At 45.4% G+C, this 14230-nt stretch overlaps 1 protein-coding gene across 1 annotated transcript in view; it reads right to left on the reverse strand.

The window, feature by feature from the left end:
* The window catches only part of si:dkey-151g10.3 (uncharacterized), a 48287-nt gene extending 34124 nt beyond the window's left edge, over nt 1–14163 (reverse strand). Inside the window, exons 1-2 of the mRNA XM_056597162.1 lie at nt 13319–14163; nt 5499–6685 (exon numbers count right to left, since the gene is read on the reverse strand). Coding sequence (XP_056453137.1) covers nt 5499–6239 — 741 coding nt within the window. The 5' untranslated portion in view covers nt 6240–6685; nt 13319–14163. The remainder of the gene's footprint in view (nt 1–5498; nt 6686–13318) is intronic.
* Between the last annotated feature and the right edge of the window lie 67 nt (nt 14164–14230).

The following is a 14230-nucleotide window of genomic DNA, read 5'->3' on the forward strand; positions in this document are numbered from 1 at the left end:
TACAAGGAGGGTGTTTAAATTCCATTGTAATCAAACTGACGTGGTAAGCTGTAATACTCAGCAAGATTTAGAATACCTTAAATCATTGAAGTCATTTTGGCAAGCGTTCATCTGAATTAGCTATGCCAGACTTTGGGGAATACATGGTCCCTTAATAGACCATCACTGATTATATGACCGGTTTGGGACCACCGTTAGAGCAGCTTGGAATTGGCCACAGGACACCAGTTAACTGTCTCTACTTCCGACAAATATGCCTCTTGTCAATATTATCCTATTGATATGGATCTACTCTAATAAATTATTCTGTACTTTGCCCATTCTAGCAAGTGCTAAAATAAGCTCACAGGTCAATAGCATATTTTTAGTTTTCCTGTGCTAATCCAACTGTTTGTTTTGTAATCAAATACATAAATACCAACTCCTCCCCTTTCTGCTGTTAGGTCAGGTGGATTAGGTCAACGCTGTGTACGACCAAACTCTCAAAGGTCAACAATGATCATTGGAACGCGAAAGACAGTTGTAACTTGTGCACCACCAACAATTCTCCAATTAATAGCGTGACAAACCGATCCTTTCCCTGTATCTGGCATGGCCCAGTCGATTCACAACAGGGGCTAAATGTAGGTTTCAGAATGGAGTTTCCTTGTGCGTCAGGCCGGTAACCCTATACACTCTGCTAATATTACCAGGATAAACACCATCAGCTCCTGTGCAGCGAGACTGTTTCTCTCAAAAATAATTGTAAAGGCAGAGCTCTTGTCGGGTTTTCCAAAAAAAAGACACATTCAATAACAACATCTCTCTCGGAGGCACTAACAACATTTATCTCCACAGCAACCTGAAGCACTCCAGGCATTCAGCCCAGAATGCTGCTGCTACCAGCTCAACCAGTCAGTTCTCTTGGCCTTCTTGGCCTCGGTCTGGTTCACTTGTGGCAGACCAGACTCAGACGGCTCTATTCAGACCCCCCCCCCCCCGGCGCCCACTACAGGCCCCCCTGCTCCAGACCCCCCCCCCCCTGCTGCCGGTTGTTTTGCCAGGTCAGCCTATGATTGGGGATGTTCTACTACCCTGGGGGTGGGCTGAGCCGGACCAGGGCAGCACCGGGTGGAAGCCGTTGAGTGTTCTGCCGCCCCAGTTGTGCTGTCTGTGCAGGGTTTTTGTTCTGGACTGACTGGCACCCACTGTAATTAACTCCCTGCATCCCCTCTGTATACTCACTCGACCAGACAAAGAGCCACGGGGGAGGGGCCGGGGAGAGAGGGAGTGGGAGTGGGCGAGCAGGAGGTTAGGGAGAGAGAGAGAGAGAGAGAGACAGACATGGATGCATACAGTGGTGTACAGAGACAGACAGCAATACATACCCGCTGGTTGCGAAACATGTCGGTTATAACCTTTTCCCCATGCACGCACATCATGCACGCACATTAACATATATATAGACATACAAACACACATAAACACCCATACGCACTCTCACCCCCCACACAAACAAGGAATGGTATTGACCCTCACAACTTTCCGTGACGGACCCAAACACATGTATAGGGTGATAAACAGTGCTGATGACGTCACGATGATCGGAATGAGCGGGGGGTAAACAGCTTTGGCCTTTTAGAGGTAGAACTCACAGGAAAGAGGCAAGGATGAAAAGGATGTCCGCACTTTTGGGCACTCTGAGGCTTTATTAGCCACTCTTTGAGGTTGCATTAGAACAGCTACTTTCCCCATCTCTTAGTGGGCAGTCACAGAGAAGCTATGGATGTGCTTAACAGCACTCTTCACATTATCACAAGGCTACAGGCCAGCAGCTTGCACATCAGCCAGGTCTAGAAGTTATGATGCTCATCCATCCACCATGTTTCATCAACTGCCCTCATGCCCGCAATTTCTCCCGACACTGAAAAGCTGGAAGTACCATGTTTGTTTAAGGTGTTCACATGATTCATCACCAGAAATATCCAAATTGTAATGGTCTCTTTAACAGGGTGCCTTGTACCTGGAAGGAAATGATTGCAATGATAATATATCAACAAACCCCATGTCAGGACAACAAGCTTCTTGTCAGCCAATGCTGCTCTATGATTGTTTAGTTCAAACATTTCTCATACGACATGCCGAACTGACAACAGTATTTTTTGGATGACAACAGATATCAGTTCATCCCTCAAACGTACCGTCTCTGACTTGCTTTTTTTAGCCACTTGTTATATTCCTTTTTAGCTTGCAGTACATTCTCTTATCAGTGGAAAAACAGACTTAGAACAGTTTTCTGCTGCCGGCTACCAACTGGACCTGTACACAGGCTACACTTCATCAAGTATTCCCAAAATCATATCCGCAAATCCCAAGGATTTCCCAGGTTTGGGTTAGGTCAAGCAGGAGCTGTGGGATTTAAATACAGATATAAAATCTGTATTGAAAGAGTGTTTGATCAGTTTTAAGAAACAAGCATCGTTATAGATAAAGGTAATTAATTGTGAATCTGGTATGCAGTGGAGGCCGTCAGATATGCAGTCAAACATCCTTTTTCTCCGCTTTTTGACCTAGTTTGCATAAGACTAAAATGAACAGATGTCTGTAAATCCAATCTAACTGTTGAATGTGTGAGGTTTGGAGACCTGTTTCACCGGGATGTATTAGAATGTTCACTCAATCTATCGGGACAGGGTCATGCAACTCTGTGTGTGGATGTACTGTGTGTATGTGAGTGTTAGTGTGCGTGTGTGTGTGTGTCTGAGTGTGCATGTCATTGTCTGCCTGTGTGCGGTAATTTTGCATTAGCTCCACAAATGCTCGCCGAGAGAGCTGCCATGCTAATCCTCCGCTTGGCTCATCATTCTCTCACTCCCTCTCCCTCCCTCCCTCTCTCGATCTATCCCTCTCTCTCTCTCACTACCAACACCTCGTCTCTCGCCTTCTTTTGCTTTCTCCCTCTCTCTCACTCTCTCTCGCTTACTACCAACACCCCCCGTCTCTCTCCTCTCTTTCACACACTGCCCAGTCTCTTTTCCACTGCTGCTAATTTTTATTCCATCCCTATGCTTCTGTGAGTGTCTGTGTGTGTGTGTGTGTGTGTGTGTGTGTGTGTGTGTGTGTGTGTGTGTGTGTGTGTGTGTGTGTGTGTGTGTGTGTGTGTGTGTGTGTGTGTGCGCACGTGCGTGCGTGTGTGTGTGTTTAAGTACCAGTGTGTGTGTGTGTGTGTGTGTGTCTGTGTGTGTGTGTCTAAGGTCTGCCTGCTTTCTCTCTCAATACCCCCCCCCACCCATCCTGCCCTCAAATAAACATTTAAGTCATATAAAGTTTGTTTACAATAAGGGTTTTCGTTCTGCTGCAGCTCAATGTGTCTATGCTCTAAAATGTTCCATTTGTATTCAATCAATAATAACCTTATTTTCTTATGGAATATTGTGGTAGCCTGGTGCGGTTGTTTAAAATCAAATACGATATCCCAGTGATACCGCGAAGGGAGCACTTTCTAATAAAGTATTTTAGTTATTTGATAAAGATGGAGTAACACCTTGTCTCTCTCAGTCCAGGGCCGATATGTTGCCATTGCAGTTGTCCTTAAAATGTGTTATATTATCAGGGGAACCCTCCATTAGAGACATAATGGAAAGAAAGGGGAATGGCTTCTCGGTGGAGAAGAGCTGCGGAGGAGAAGCTGAGTAAAATACTCAGTGAGAAAGCACAAGCCGTTGCCTTTGATGGAAGTATTCAGGCAGGAGGCTATGGCCGCATTCGTCAGTGACACAAGACGGAAACAGAACACCGTCAGCAAGCTCACCGACGAGCTGGACGAGTATGGCTGGGAAAAGGTGTCAGAGGATGTGGTTGCATTGAGGTGTGTGCATGTGTGTGTGTGTCATGGCCTAAAACAAAGGGATTAGTCTTGTTTTAGAATGAGATGCAAACCAAACACATGACTGAGCTTTTCTCCTCCACATACAATGCCTGCAGCCAGATCTGCAGCTTCAAAAGCACCACCACCACCAGCACAACCACTACCACCACACTGTGCACTCCATTGTGTGGTCAACATTCAAAGAGACACTTTCTCCTGGGCCTCCTCGAGTGCGTCTCCCACCACATGTTGAGCTCACGCTGGCATGACAATGTCCCCCATTGCCCCACCAGCCAATGAGGAGTTTCAGCAGTGCGCTGCAGAAAGTCTATATTAACTGGGTGTTTTAATCACCACCAAAGCGGATCAAACACTTAACAGACCGGGGTTCCTGCTTAGTAAGGCTGGGCGGCACGGCATTGTGTATGATGATCACAGAGAGAGTACAACTGAATGGTGTGAGAGATTTTAAACCTAAGCATCTCCTGTCTGAGGCGTGCCCTCTCATCATAAATGATGGTTGTTGATACAATCTGCAGCAATGCATTGTCCATGAATGATTGCAATACATTGGATTACAGCCTTTGCATTTGTATTTTGCATTGTTTGCAGTAACGTGACACCAGTTATGTGAAAACCACAAATGGAGGGCAGGAAGTTAAATGGAGAACACTGAGAAGCAGTACTAGAAAAATAGAGACTAATATAATTGAAATCGATCCATATTGTGTTGGATTTATCACACAACATTAAGAAATGAAATTACTTATTTTGACCAAAAAGGGGACCTGAGAAAAAAAGTTGGGGGACAACTGTATAATCTTACATTCAGTGTAAGTATATCCTGTCAACATTTCTCATTTCGATCATGTAGGCTATGTAAAAAGATAAGTTTGATGCTGACTTTGCTAATAGTGCCCATTTTGGATGCTGCACTAATGAGTCAAAAATGATGTAACCATGCGATATCACTCACTAATGTGCAGATTAAATGCTACGATGTGGCTATAAAAACTGAGTTCATTTGTATACCAAACCATCAGCTCTGTCACATCTCTAACCCTCATCGATGCATACCATTTGGGCTAATTGGTAACCATTCAACGTTGAATGTGTGTACACAAACATACAACAAAGACAAAAGCCTGCGATTTGATTATTCATAAGTGCACCCCCAAAAGCGCCCCCACGTGTTCTCCCTCTGTGGTGCTGCCACTCAGCACGGCGGATGCTACTCCTCTTCACCCCATGCAGCCACTCCTCTCCAGCCTCAAAGCGTGAATAGCAAGAAGACAACGTGCCAAGAGTTTCTCAGGCAGGGGAGAGAGCACTCCCGGGACACTTCCTCCAATGGGATACTCATCACAGGAACAACGCTGGCTTTATAGATTTGGCTGATCTAATTGGCCCATAAAGCCTCTGATGTGAAATGAGCCTCCCACGCCGCTGTGGTCACATGCTTTTGCCACAGGCGCACACTCCAGGTGAAATCAAAACACTGGAAACATCCGGTGTTCAATCCTACTCTAGTATGGATGATGATAAGGCAGTATTTGTTCAATATCATATATTGAACAATATATAGTAAACAATATAGTTCATTGTGTTGTGAATGTAACATTAAATATACAGAGGTTAGGGTTGTTCTTACCTGAAGCTCACACCAGGCCACCTCCACCCAGGTCTCAGTGTCCAGGCCTTTGTAGACCGTTTTAAAGGCTCCTCTGCCCAGTTCAATGTCAAACTTGAGGAAGCGGCCTCCGGGAGACGTGGCCACGGCCTTCATCTCCGCCTCCTCCTCCAGCTCCCGTGCACGCTCCCTGTTCTGCAGAGCGACCGAGGCGGGCGAGTCCTTCTCGGCCTCCTGCGTGGAGACGGGGGCCCCGGGCTCCTGCCCCAGGACGGCGCTGGCCGACACGGCGCTCGGCTCACCCTGCTGAACGCCGCCGCCGCCGCCGCCACTGCCGGCGAAGACTGAGTCTGAGGAGCGCTGCTCCAGGGGGGGGGCGCTGTGAGGAGCAGGCGGGGGCTCGTCCACCTCGTCCTCCTCCTCGCAGATCTCCACGCTCTTCCTGAAGAAGCGCTTCTCCCGCCTCAGCCTGCCGCCGCCCGCCGCCAGCGCCGGGGAGGAAGGGTTGGAGTAGGACGCCGGTCGGACAGGGGTCTCCCCCTCGCGCTCGCGGCCGCCCGCCGCTCCGCCCTCGTCCCGCCGCTCCTTGGTGTTGTAGGTGGGGAAGTCGGAGGGGGTGCTGCGCGTCCTCTCCCGTCCGGAGCCGCCGCCCCCCACCGCCCGCTCCCCCGCCTCCTCCGCCGCCCCCTCGCCCCTCCTCCGTCCATCCGGTTTCTCCGAGGAGTCCTCTGTGCCGGTGGGCTCGCCGGGGTCGGTCGCCATGGGAAACGGCGGTCCCAGCTCCCGCCTACCCTCCCTTAGTCCTCGGTCTCCGCCTCCAAACCTCGGATCCTCGGCCAGTCCCCGTCTCTCTCTGTGTCCGTGGTTACCCTCTGACCCCTGTCAGAGGGCCTGGCATTTCCTCTGGCGCCTCAGGTCCCTCCGAGTCTCCCCCCCCCCCCCTCTGTGGCTCCCCTCGTTCGCTGTCAGTCGCGCCTTGAAAATCAGTTGTTCAGTTTGAGATGGTGAACTAAAGATGAAGTTGTATCCTCACTTTCCCTCTCTCCATGTCCCACCTACGCCCTCCAGCAGGTGTACTCACGACCAACTGAAATAAACCTGACCTCATTCAGTACTTCTCATGTGCACACGCAGCAGACAGCCAGCCAGAGAGAGGGAACAGCTCCCTGCTCCTGGCTTCCTTGTAAAAAAGTGTCTTCAGGTAAACCCTGCAAGGCAAACAAAAACACACATACATATATTTAGCAGGGTGGCAGAGAAATATTATAAAAATATATACAGATATCATAAGTCACATAAGTATCAAATTGTCTTTCATCAAATAGGATTGAATTAATTTGGATACATAATACATGCATACATTGCATATTAAAATGTTGGTAGGCAGGTGCCATTTTGAAAGATGTGAATCAAATAAAATGCAGCAAAAAGACCAGGCTAAGACATTTCCAGCAAAGCTAAAATTAAACAAAATGTCCAAACATGGTCTAGTTCCTCAGCGGTGATTAATCTGTGTTTTTTTTAATTGGTAATGTGCACAGGAAGCCCAATAGTGTCTATATATGGTATAATATCCTGACTCACTCACAAAGAGAGCAACCACATAATCTGCTAATCACAGCCAAACAAGAGCTAAGTCTCTGTTTTGGGTTAAACCATTATGTTTCAACATCTAACCTGCTTAAGTGTCACACATGGCCAATTTAATGGTATTGGCCGATAAAGCCGGTCTTTATGAGTATCATGTGACTTGGTTGTACTCAATGGAAGCATTAGTCAATAGATTGCTGCATTAGGAATATGTGATCGTGAACATTAAATATGGATGGCGCACCACGGGCCTTTTCTGCATGAATAATTAATGGGTCGAGGCATACCGTATGGAACTGAATGCAAGTGCAGAGAGACAGGAAAGGGCTTGTAACAATAAAGCTATCCTTGTAATTATCATCAGCGGCAGGCATCGTATCCAACCATGTAACCCTCCTAATGTACCGTTGTCGAATTAGCGAGTTTAGACCTGACGGCAGTGCTCACTGTTGGGATATTACAGCACTCAGGTATCCATTGACGGGGTTTAGATCCCATGTGAGTTATCTGTGTGTGTGTGTGTGTGTGTGTGTGTGTGTGTGTGTGTGTGTGTGTGTGTGTGTGTGTGTGTGTGTGTGTGTGTGTGTGTGTGAGATTGTGTGTGTGTTTGTGAGATTGTGTGTGTGTGTGTGTGTGTGTGTGTGTGTGTGTGTGTGTGTGTGTGTGTGTGTGTGTGTGTGTGTGTGTGTGTGTGTGTGTGTGTCTGTGTGTGTCTGTGTGTGTGTGTGTGTGTGTGTGTGTGTGTGTGTGTGTGTGTCAAACCCTTTCAGTGACATCTATCTATAATTGTCCGTCGGTCCCTGGCTGTTAAACAATCGCTCATTCTATTCCAAACCATCCTGAAACAGAACTGCACCACACCGACTCTTGCCTGCTGCTGACCAGCAGACAGTATTACAGAAGCAATAAAGTGCATTGTAACCATTTATGATGCGGCAACTGGCCTTACCGGAACCAAGTGCTCGTGCATAGCATTAAAACAACAAAAGCTACAGTGAATAAATAGCACTTCCCCTGCCAGCATAAATGTGCAATATGTTAGCGTCTGGATTACCTTTCCAAATACCCTTCCATGAGACTTTATGAACCAACGAATGTATCCGATACTCAAAGTGGCCCTCCTCTAGTTTGCAAGACTTAACAACTGTTTTCTGTTTCCTCAACTTTGTTTGGCTGATGACAAAATCTCGGTTGGTCAGTGTCTGTAGCACTCATTCAGTGCGTTTACATGACACTCAATGTAGCTAATTCTTCTCGTTGTATAATACAGCACAAAGTGGGAGTGGCTTCAAAAAACTGTATTGGGGATACCAAGGTATCCCCAAGACGGGGTTTCGTAAAAGAAAATGTTTAATCACTTTGGAATGTGGTTTGACATGGATCAGCAATGAAAGAAGAAGATAATGATAATATTGTGTCAATCCAAATCCATGTTGGATGACAATCTCCAGGTGCATTATATAGTGCAAAGCCAGAGCACACAGACCCCTCCTGTCGAATGCTGTGTGTTAATGTATCTGCATGCACTGAGCGCTTTTCAAACGTAGATATCAAATCAATGCTATCCTTGGTGTCTGGTCATGTAGCTTCAAGGCTATGAGGTTCATGCTCACCACCCCACCACAGCGTTCATTATCTTGTCAACACGGCTTCCGTCAGTCAAGTACAGTCTTGTCTGCTGACTCGAAGAAATGGGTGAATGTGACACATGATTCCAAAGGCTGTCACTCAGAATCAAAACACAAAAGGTTGGCGCTAGAGTTGGTTCCCTGCTGCTCTGGGAGTGGTGTGGTCTGAAACACACTTCCAGTCCAGTCACATTCCACCGTCCAAAGTAATAATTTACGCTTCTCACTTAAGGTTTCAGGGCCTCCATGTAAACTCTGGTACCATAAAGACAAACCACAACTAGAACAGCTTGGCCCAGATGTATATAGGCTAATTGTATCCTGTTGCGTTATAGTCAACGGACTGAGTGTACCTGTCAGAGAAATTTGGGTGCTTTGTCTTCATGTGTACAGTTAATGAGAGGAATGCAACAAGACTGAGGCATCTAGTTAGGGAACCCTGGTGGGCACACACAGTGGACAGAGAGGTAAAGGCTAACAGGATGTCGGGAGACAAGGGGGAAAAACAACAGGCGATATAGAGAGGGTCGATCTCCTTTCATGCCAGAGCTTATTCGCCAGTGTCCCCAGGGCAAGGAGTTCCAATGAAAGCCACATACCGGACAGAGTTATCACAGTACATCAAACACATTCATGCCCGCTTCTCTCTCACCAGCCCTGCGCCTCTGTGAAACACACACACACAAACCCAGTCTCTCACTTTCTCTCACTCATGCTCTCTTAGTGTCTATTGCCCTGTCCGTCAACCTCTCTTCAAATAATACGCAAACATGCAAATATACATCAGCCTACAGCAGACGCACGCATGCGCAAACACACACACACAGACCCGCAAATCAACACCAATCTGACAGGCTTTCTCGTCCTCTATCCCTTCCTTCTTCCTCTCAGACAAATCCTAAAAAATGACAGCACATCCAATTCCAATGAAAGAATGTCAAAGAGCATTTCCTGCCAGCAACTATTTGGGCCTTAACAACCTCAACAGTGATGGTTGCCATGCTCGTGATTAACACAATGAAATTCCATGATCAAAATCAGGATTCTTTATTTGGGTAAGTCAACGAGAAAAACAAATCTTCCAGTATATGCAATCTAGAGATGTGATTGCGTGTCAGATTCATTGTGCATTCATTCATATGGAGCGAATGAGGAGTGAACATCTGACACACTGTGCTCTGTGTGGCCCTGCAGGCCTGTGCTGGGGCAAACCCTTCCCTGTGTTACACCTGCGGCAAGAAAGGAGCCGCGTCTAGGCCGTTTATTTCTGAAATGGAAGCAGTACAAATCTTCCTTCGCTTGCTGCCGATAGATGGGATGGCTGATTTGGGTTCTCCCCACAAATCGGGTTGGAGAACTCCCACCGACTCTTATAGAACTTTATTAATTTCCCTCAAAACATAACTAATAACCCCCCCCCCCACACACACACACACACACCAAACACACCTCCCCAACCCAACAGCACCAACTCCTGCCCTTTTTTTCCATTCCTCTCACTTCATGGGCACCCATCCACACATTAATCCCCCGGGACTAAACAGCCGCTGTAGAATTAGACAGACAGACAAAGGGGTTTGGGACAGTGTGTGTGTGTGTGTGTGTGTGTGTGTGTGTGTGTGTGTGTGTGTGTGTGTGTGTGTGTGTGTGTGTGTGTGTGTGTGTGTGTGTGTGTGTGTGTGTGTGTGTGTGTGTGTGTGTGTGTGTGTGTGTGTGTGTGTATCTGTGTGTATCTGTGTGCGTGCATGCTGTGTGTATTTGGGGGGAATTGTGGCCGTGCGTTCAGGCAGACAGGGTTACATTGTGATGGAGGGGGACACAGATTAAAAAGTGTAGCCTGTATAAAAAGTATGCAGGGGGGCTCAGGCAGTGTTTTATCTGGATTGAGCGAGCTGACACTCAGGTTCAAACCGCAGAGAAAAAAGAGAGAGGGAGACAGAGAGGGAGAGTTAGTTGGGGAGGGGTGGTGGGGATGGCTACATGAAGGGGTGGGAAAACTGTGTGTGAAAGAGAACAAGAGGGAGATGAAAAAGAGGGGGTTGGCATAGACAAAAAGCGGTTTGGAGGGATTCCGCCTGATCAAATATGTGCCAGTGGAGGTGTGAATGAAAGCAGTGACTATAGCTAAATTTCTGCCTGAACAAAAAACAACTGTGGTTTTAGACAGGGGGATGAGATGCGGGAAGAGAATGGTTTCAGATTGGAATGGCTTGGACATGTAGGAGGGCTGCATTGCATTAGGGACAGTTTGGCTGGGAAGGTACGGCCCAGAGCTGCTAATGGAAGCACAACAGTATGAGTGAAACTGGATAGTTTTGGCAATCTTCCCCCTCTACTAAAAGCCGTTCATTCGGTCAATCTTGTAGCCACTTTAGGCTAAGACTGCTAGGTCAAGGCCGATTCACAACAATTAGGGCTACAGAAAATAGGCTTTTACTTTCATTCCTCACAATTGAATAAAGAATCAATGTTGTAATGTTATCTTCTTGAGAACAAAAAATCTAATACCATTTTGGAATAGCCAAAATGTAACAATTCTGTAATAGCATATATGTTTTTAATGCAAGTAAATATCTGAGATCAACAAAGCGCAATTTTCAGAGAAATTATTTTTCCAAATTAGGCCCAAAAACACCAGGGAGGTTCCTCAATATCATTTTTAGGAATGACAATAATAGCACAAGGGAAACAATATCATTCACACTCTTCAAAAAAAAGCAGTGCTTGCGTTAAAATTGCACGCCAAGGTTGCTAGACATAATCACCATCATAATATTTATCAAAACAAGGACTTTGTGATTGCAACACAACCTGCGTAGGAAGCAGCCCTGCATAAGACCATAGTTATACATGATTAACATAACCCTCATGCAGATCTGTGGGCACCAGCATGGGCGTGGGTACAATTATGATTAATGCAATCTTTGTGGTTACTGCTTCCACCAATCAGCATGGCTGCCATTGGCTTCCACAGAACGATGAAGGAGAATCAAGTCATGTAGAGACACTGGTTGGTTGTACCATTCGGTCTGAGAAATTATAATCTATTGTTAAGCATTAACTAATTATGCAAAAATAAATACACAGAGCGTAATTATATAGCACTAATACTTAAACACAGATGCTAAGATTGCATAAGTGTCAATGCAGACAGCACTGATTTCCTTTAATAATATCAATTATCCATTGTATGTTTGCATAATGGATGTACTGCATACAAGTTACATGCAAAATAAAATGAAATGCAAGGGGGAGGGTAAGGGCTGTGACATAACATCACATCTGGACGAACTTGATTGTGATGTTTCACTATAACCATTGTATGAGTATAGCTGCTGATTTTAATCTGCTATAACCAATGAACAGAAACTGTACATTCAGTTTTCTAGGCTATTCACATTCAATTATAACATCCTGAACATTCTGCTTATTTTTCCACATCTTATGTCTAGAGTAGATGGTATTGAAGAACTGGTGGGGAGGGGAAAAAAGTATAATAACAATGGTCCCTGATGACTGGTCACTGGACTGTTCCCTTTCATGTGGGCCACCAGTAGGGCTAGAAACACAAGTGCTCTTGTGCAACGCAGGTCAAGCATGGAAGAGAGGGGTGTAGGTAGAGCAGAGGGGCGACAAAATGACGAAGGGAGCGTTATCTGGATAGCAGAGGGCCATTTCACACCGTTCGTCCAGCTAATCCAGGGGCAAACTGCGAGCCTTTAATTAGACCATTATTAATAAGGATCACACAATGCTGAAGTGGTGTCCTAGCATTCGAGCTGACATTAACAGCTGAGCCACTTTTATCACTTCAAATCGCCCATGCGCTGAGCGGATCACCTCTGAGCTCTCATGACTTCATAGCTGAAGATAGAGATTAATCAAATCTGATTGAAAATTCCATGTTAATATTATGTTCATTTAGGCCGTAAAGAGCAAAAGCAATCAACACCATAAACTTGATGTAGTCATATTGTAGTCAGCCATTAAAGGGTCAAAATGTTGTTTGATTAAGTTAACAACGTGCTACAGCGACAACGTTGATGGAACTGTCAACAACTGATACATTCAATAATTGTGGTAAATTAATTGTGCATGCTTCATTATTTACACTGCAAGTATGCAGGCTCGCTAGCCATTGGCTAACTGGTTACTCAGCTGACTTTATAAACGTCAAGTGGCGACAAAAGAAAATGTAACAGGGTCGGAACAAGAACAAATTCATGAATGAGACACAAACACAAATAAACGCTAAATCGGTGGCCTCGCAGTTTAATATTCATTCTGAAAGCTATAAATGTGATGTTTATAGGCCTATCATACCGCCCCTGATTAGGATACACGATAGACTATACTATTAATATACCCACTAAATAAACATAGACCCGACCCAAATGAGTGTTACCTGATAATTAGCTTTACGTCATCTTGAAAGACACGTATACATTTAGTTACTAACGGCAACGGTATATTTGCTAACGGTAATGGCTTCTTAAAGCATTATGAATGGTTTAAGAAGCCTATATGTGCGATCAATAACATCGGTTGCATTGGAATTGGACAACAATGGCAAGCGTCTGTCTGTCAACATCATAGCTTTGAATAATAATAAACATAACTCACCCAAATGTAACATCTTGTCGGTTATTTATCAGACGAGCAGGTCAGCCCAGATGGATAACTCACCAAGACCTACACATCATTTCGTTAGATAAGCGCCGTTGAAGCGTTATAGCCACGCAACGTACAAACGGTCTTCCGTACACACAATTATTTTTTACACTATCTATTTTGCACTGCTACCAAATATATAGCAAACCCGTGTTTGGTCTGGTCTGTTTTATAGGCTTCTGGTGGTACAGTCGCTTTGAAAATCCCCACTCGAGTGGATCCTTGGTGTGCGCGCGAGTCGATGTACGTGCTCCAGTTCAGATGCTGCCAGCCTTTGCTTTGAGGTATTGTCCTCCGGTCCGTCGGTACGGAGACTCAAACGTACACGTGTTCACTCATATTAGAATACAAATAAATTATGTACACAATTTACATCCTATGACTCACGCACGGGGCGTTTGGGGGGGTTCAAGAGCTTTTGACGTGCTCGCTGTCGCCGCTTCGCTCTTTCTGTCGAATACACTTGCCACGGGCTAGAGCTAGACCAGACACACGCCACTTATCATGGCGTCGTTTCGCCACAAGAGGGCGGTAGTAGACGTTGTTTACGAGGCGTCTCAGCATACAGCTTTTCATTTTAGATACCCAAATAAATGATGTACTCATGCGGTCTTTGATGTGAATAATATATAGAATACAATACAGAAAGTCATGCTTAACTTCGAATAAACTAGTGACAGGATAAGATTTGCTTGCCTTACGCAACTAAAATACTAATCTGTATATATCTAATACATCATACATTTATTTATCTATCTCTCTCTACAGATAATATATATTATATATAAAACTCTCTGTTTCCAAATGCCTCTAAGCAGTATTAAGTGAATAACCCTGATATATGTCGCCCTCTTGTGTGGAATC

Source organism: Gadus chalcogrammus, chromosome 1 (assembly GCF_026213295.1).
Source record: "Gadus chalcogrammus isolate NIFS_2021 chromosome 1, NIFS_Gcha_1.0, whole genome shotgun sequence".
NCBI classification, from domain to species: Eukaryota; Metazoa; Chordata; class Actinopteri; order Gadiformes; family Gadidae; genus Gadus; species Gadus chalcogrammus.